Below are 6,066 nucleotides of genomic sequence, written 5' to 3'. Positions count from 1 at the left end.
TAGAAAAGAAATTATATAAAAATTTGCATAGTGAGAAGGTTAAATAGTCAAATTTACAGAAGAGATTACCAACTTACAAATTAACTTACCTTCTACCTTCCTCTTCTCTCTTCCCTCATAAAATAACAAGCAATAGAAGGTTCAGAATTCAGGCCATGGACGAGTGAAAATAGCTTCAGAAGTATTTGTTATCGGCATTCGCTAGACCAAAGAAGAATTCTGCCTGTGCAAACCTGCCAATCAAGCTCATGCTCCTTCATTCCTTATAGGCATAACATAGCCACCAAAGAAGTCTCGCATCAAGGATTCATCAAACCATGTGAAGTCTTATGATCACTCTCGTGGTTTTGTCCTTAAAGTTATTCTAATGTACAAATTTGGCTCATTTCACCAGCTTCCTCAACCGTGGTGCATTGCGCAGCTCTTGACCTCGATGACCTTCTCGAAGATCTTGATGAAGATGATGGAGATGAAACCTTACACTTCTTTCGTTTTGTCTTTCTGGGAGCTTTAGGTTTATCAGGGTGAGTGCAATCTACGTTTGCCACAAGAGTTGGCTGGAGTCCTCTAGGTTGATCAGATTCTGTAAAAATGAAAAAAAATTATGGTATAAATATATATCATGTAAACCATATGGGTGGAAGAAGAAAAAAATAAAGACATGCAATGTTTAAGGAAGACTTAAGTTAGTCAAATTCAATAATTATGAAGGCTAAGAAATTCCTATAGCAGACATGTTCTTAAGTATAAACCCAAGTGGTGAGATATACTACTATTATCTCTTATCTCATTGTGCCTTGCAAACTCTGAAAGGTTTATGCTCTTTAATATAATTGTACCACCAAAGTTTCAGAGGATGTTATAGGCTGATTGTTGCAACATATAGGTAATCCAAAGCAAATTAAGGGTTGAGGGCTTGATGTTTTCTCCTCTCTCTCTCTCTCGCTCTCCTGAAAGAAGTTTCCATTTTGAATTGCAACCAGCCAAACTACTTTAAATGGGTGGAGGAGAAATTAGAAAATAATATACAGTTAGCCATGCCGAAATTAACAAATGATTAAGCCTAAAATGCTCAAGCTGTTCTAATGTAGACCTTCAGTTTCACCTTGTTTCATCTAGTTTTCTAGCATCCAAATGACACCTAACAGAATTTCATATTTAAAATTAATACTCCCTCCACCAACAAGGGATTTAGCTTTCAATAAATGAACTATATATGTTTGGAGCAGACTCAACTCTAGCATGTTTATTTAGATTTTTTTAAAAAAAAAATAAAAGGGAAGAAAAATACATTTCTAAAGAAAGAGAGTAAGAAGAGGAAAGAGAAAATAAAATACAAGGCTAGTCATACACAAACCCAGCCTAGACCTATCAGCCAAACGGATTCAAATTTCTAAAAACTTGCCCCATTGCTAAAATTTCTGCAAACTCTGTTACCATCTTTACATAGAGTGAACTTGTAAGTTGAAATGCTTGGACAATAATATAAACATTCGTATATACACACATATATACATACATACATATATACATACATATATGTGTATTCAACTTTTACTTTGTTCATATTCATCATTATAATTATAGGCATTTGTAATGTATAGTGCTGCTATTCTATGTATTGTCCTGCTATGATTTCTAGATTCGGATTTCATTTTATGAACTAGTCGTTTGTATGCCTTCTCGAGGCAACTATCATGTCTTGTAGAGTCTGGCACATCAGGATGCCAGCCTCAAACTCTCAGTGACAACAATCCTATGAAGTCTTGGTAGCATGCTAGAAACCCATCAGTCCATCAGGTTCCCATGTACACATTATGTAAAACACTCAAGCATAAATTAGTGTCCTAATTAAGCTTTTTACTAGAAGAAATTACAAGGAGAAGAAGAAAAGAAACATACTTTGAGAAATCCTAGAGGTCTCTCTGGTCTGTCCATGGCTACTAAGAGGTGTTGTTGAGAGATCATTTGATGTCTTGAACTCGTTCATCTTAAAACAATCAAAGAAAGACATCATTTTATCGTTATCTTGAAAAGATAAGAGCAAATATTAATGATAAGGAAAGAAAATTTGAAGTCTTTTGCCTGAGCTTTTTTACTATAATATTTTGCATACCCAGCTAGGAGCATTCACAGATGCACTATCCCAACCAATGTGCGCCACATGTTTCACATCCGTTGGGTATCCAATCTCCATCTCATGCTCCTTGACAACTACAGACGAAAAAGAAAATCCATGCAATGGTTTAAATCTCATTGGCAAAAGAATCAGTGTAACATATGAATCTTTGAGTTGTGAAACATGAGACAAATATAGGGAAATAAAGATCCAAGAGCATTACCAAAGATTTGGGTGATATTTTTGAACCCCTTGAAGAACCCTTTCACCTTGGTTGCCATGGGAGGACCACCTACAACCCACCAAACCATTTGCGCAAGAAACCATTTGCACAAGATATGATGGAAAAACAAAAAGACGGGGGGTGTTGGGGGGGGGGGGTGAACAATTAACCAATGGCATGTGCTTTTCTTTATGGAAGAAATGCTTGGATTCTATGTAATAAATGAGATGCATTTGATGTGCTCTAAATGCCCCTTCCGAGCAAAGGACATTTCGTTCATTCATGACATCTTCTTTGACTTGTCAAAATTCGAACCAGTCCTTCCACTTGGATGACAAGCCATGCCAATTCCATCATTCCCCAATTAAATCTTTTTAGCCACATTTGATATGTATGATGAAAGAAAGCTCCAAGTTCGAATCCACTATTTTATTAAACAAGAAAAAAAATGGAGCATACAGAGGAGCACTAGAAGTTTACCTTTATGGAGATAATGATGTATCCTTTGAATGCAAGGGTTCTTGGGGTCCAGGATATTCAAATGAAAACTTCTTCTTCTCCATCTCCCTTCACATTCATTTTTCTTGAATGCTGCAAAGAAGACACCATGAAAACTAAGGTCTTTTATCTAGCAATCAAAAAATCAAAATGGAGAACTCCTTGGTGGAAACAGAGAGAGAGAGAGACAGAGAGAGGTTGGATAGGATGGGAAGAACAACAGCCAGATGACTCTTAAGATTTTAGAAGGTCAAGAGGGGTCTCAAATTCAATGGTTTACGTTGGTGGTTAAGCAGATGTGGTGGCTATTAATCTTCTCTCTCTTCTCTAATATTGGGATGAGTCACGAGGAACCATGACCCATCTTAGCTCTTAGGATGCGGCGCCATTGTTGCATCATTACAATACTATATTTATGAGGGTGAAGCTGCGCCACCTGATGACAGTGCAATTATCTCCAACTCAGCAGCTGATACCTGTGCTTGCTGCAGGGAAAAATTAAAATAAAGAACTGTATTTGACCAGAATTCTGAAAACATAATGGCCCTCTCGTAAAGTTCCATGCACATGAAATAAGCATTCAACACTGTCATGTGCGTAACATGTCTTGCTTCCCTGATTCTTCTGTCTGTAAGCCAAAATATTCCATACATGCATGCAGGATGGAAGGTCATTTGATCTTATGTTGTGGAAAAGTATATGTAGCCCCATTTGGCCTTTGAAACTGGGACAAGAAAACTAATATAAAGTATTCAGGAGTGTCCAATAGTTGCGGTCACGTAGTCTTGTTGTTGCTTGAGATGTGATGCAGTCCAAGATTCCTGTGGGTGCTCATGGCATTACCGCATTAGAAAAAATAGATTGGCAATAAAAATATGATCTCCAGTATTACTTCTCACAGTACTCTTTCCTTTCATGATTATGTGGTTAACAAATACATTGGCATTATCTCATTTGCTTGGTACCTCTCCCTTAAGGGCTTGATCTTAAAGAAGGTCCAGGGTTCAGAAAACAAATGGATACTAGGACATGTTAATGTATTATTCAATTGGTAAGTGCTCGAGGAACCATGCAAAGCAGATCTATATACATTGATGGGTTTTCTCAAGATGAGATTTATATAATCTAACCAATTACCAGGCTACCAAGGTGTGGACCTGAAATTGAAACCATTTCAGACCTCAAGGAATGGACCTAAGCTCAACTCAACAAAATCTAATTGCATCCACATTGGACCAAGTCAGTCCACTTTGTCGATGGGTTAGCTCAACTTGACTTGCAAAGCCTAATCGACTGAAATGATTAAGCATAATTGCATGTTTGAACTATTGTTTTTTTTGTAGACCGAGCTCGGGTGGCCACCGGAGAACCACTCGAGGGTGGTGTATATTCAGTCATTCCTCGGCAACCGCATCCACCCTTCACAGATCATTCTACTACTGGGAGTATCAAAATGGGAGATGAGGGTCAAGATTGTGGCTAGGTGAGGTAGCCCATATATTATGTGATCATCACTTCAGGAGAAGCAAAGAAGTTCGCAGTGGTGCACAGCTGATACAAGGAGAAACTTGGTTGAAAGACTACTAAGGCGCCTTTCAATGAAGGGCTCTGAGATGGATTAGGATGCAAACCATAGTAGATATAATATGGTCTTTATATTCTTGAAGAGATATATATATAAACTTTCTAGAAAGTGGATGATGAATTTTTATAGGAGTCGATGAACAACCTTCCTTCGATGAATAGCACACAATGATTTAGTAGTGTGCTGCATGGGGTAAATGCAAGTATGTAGGCTCTTAGTTTATGGTATCCATTTATCTATATATATATATATACACACATACATACTTTTGGGAGAATAAGATAGCAGTTGCTTTTAGGGCTGCCATCAGGAATTATAACAGAAAATAATGAATAATGATAGAAGAATTTAATAAAATTATTTGCTCGCCCCTGCTCTTTCAATGACAATGGTGGGCCTGCAAAGAAAAGCTGTTAGCCCATGCGCGACTCTGCGAACCAGGCACAGCGATAGGCTGACCCAAGTGGGCCAGGCCCCTAATCTAAAATATGGACCCGGGCTCAACTTTTAAATCACAGGGCCCAAATTCTCTGACATAAATTATTTGGGCCACTTATTTTTTTCACTAATTTGGCAAGATTTCTTAATCACGGATGACAATGAAAGATCATGTTTGATCATATTTGGCTATGCCAATCTTGTTTCCTCCGGAATATGTTACACCAACTATTTAAAAAAAAATTCCAACATTTTTACATGTTTCAGAAACTTGCTTATTTCCTTTTCCTTCTTTTTTTTTCAAAGATGGAAAATCAAAGATTACACCCTTGCGCTTCTTTTCATTCTACTCCATTTTGCATGTTTTTTTTCTCCAAGTTATATACATGTTTCAAAAACTCATTGCTTTTCTCTCTTGTCCTTCTACATGTGCCAACAGTTGCTTTAATTCATTATTCTAGCGGTGGATGTCGGTGGCAGCAGCAAAGATAGTGTTAGGCCCCATTTGAGAAAGCTGTTAGCAGTAGAGCTTTTGGAAGTAGAACTTTCATAAAAAGTTGTTTGCTATTTGGTAACTATATTTCTAAAATACTGTGGAACTTTAAAATATATATTTTTTTAATACAATGGCAGCTCAAACAGCTCTAGTGTGAGTACAACTAGTAGAATCAAGAAAGAGAAAAAAGCACAAACATGAAGGGGTAGCTACATTAGTAGTCCATAGGACTGCACCAGAATGCCGAGCAACAAAAGAAGCGACTAAGTCAATCGCCCTATTGGCCTCCCTAAAGACATGCAACAATAGGTGCTCACACCCATACCGGCCCTCTCTCTGAATCCAATCAATCATGATAGAAGAGTCCCCCTCAAAATACACCCTATCCACACCAAGCACCCACCTTATGAAGGTGATACCCTCCCAAGCTGCTTGAAGCTCAGTCCCAATAACAATCATGCCCGGAGAATGTCGTCCCCCTGCTGCAATCAACCTGGATGCATGGTCCCTGATCACAAAACCAACTCCACCATTAGCTCCATCGGTAGAGGCACTGCCATCAAAATTCACCTTGAGATGGATGGGGGGTGGGGCACCCAAAAGAAGAAAGCAAATCTGGACGTTGCTGCAATAGAATGGGTGTCCCAGATTCCTAGCCATCCCAGATGAATCCGCAGTAGTGGCTATAGTGAGCCCTGCAACATGTC

The 6,066-nt window shown here is 38.4% G+C and overlaps 1 protein-coding gene across 2 annotated transcripts; it reads right to left on the bottom strand.

Moving 5' to 3' along the window:
• LOC103698319 (CRIB domain-containing protein RIC10-like) lies at positions 1-3,167 on the bottom strand. Of its 2 annotated transcripts, XM_008780314.4 has the most exons (6): positions 3,030-3,092; positions 2,823-2,933; positions 2,343-2,411; positions 2,117-2,214; positions 1,903-1,990; positions 1-583 (listed from the first exon to the last, which is right to left on the bottom strand). In XM_008780314.4, exons 3-6 carry the CDS (start codon positions 2,398-2,400, stop codon positions 360-362), a joined length of 468 nt encoding a protein of 155 aa, XP_008778536.2. In that variant the 5' UTR covers positions 2,401-2,411; positions 2,823-2,933; positions 3,030-3,092; the 3' UTR covers positions 1-359. The 2 variants fall into 2 exon arrangements, with proteins under 2 accessions (XP_008778536.2, XP_038987722.1); XM_039131794.1 differs by having other exon boundaries at positions 2,823-3,167.
• Between the last annotated feature and the right edge of the window lie 2,899 nt (positions 3,168-6,066).

The sequence above is a fragment of the Phoenix dactylifera genome, chromosome 11 (genome assembly GCF_009389715.1).
Source record: "Phoenix dactylifera cultivar Barhee BC4 chromosome 11, palm_55x_up_171113_PBpolish2nd_filt_p, whole genome shotgun sequence".
Lineage (NCBI taxonomy): Eukaryota > Viridiplantae > Streptophyta > Magnoliopsida > Arecales > Arecaceae > Phoenix > Phoenix dactylifera.
Note: the sequence above shows the minus strand (reverse complement) of the source record. Positions and strands in the feature narration are given on the sequence as shown.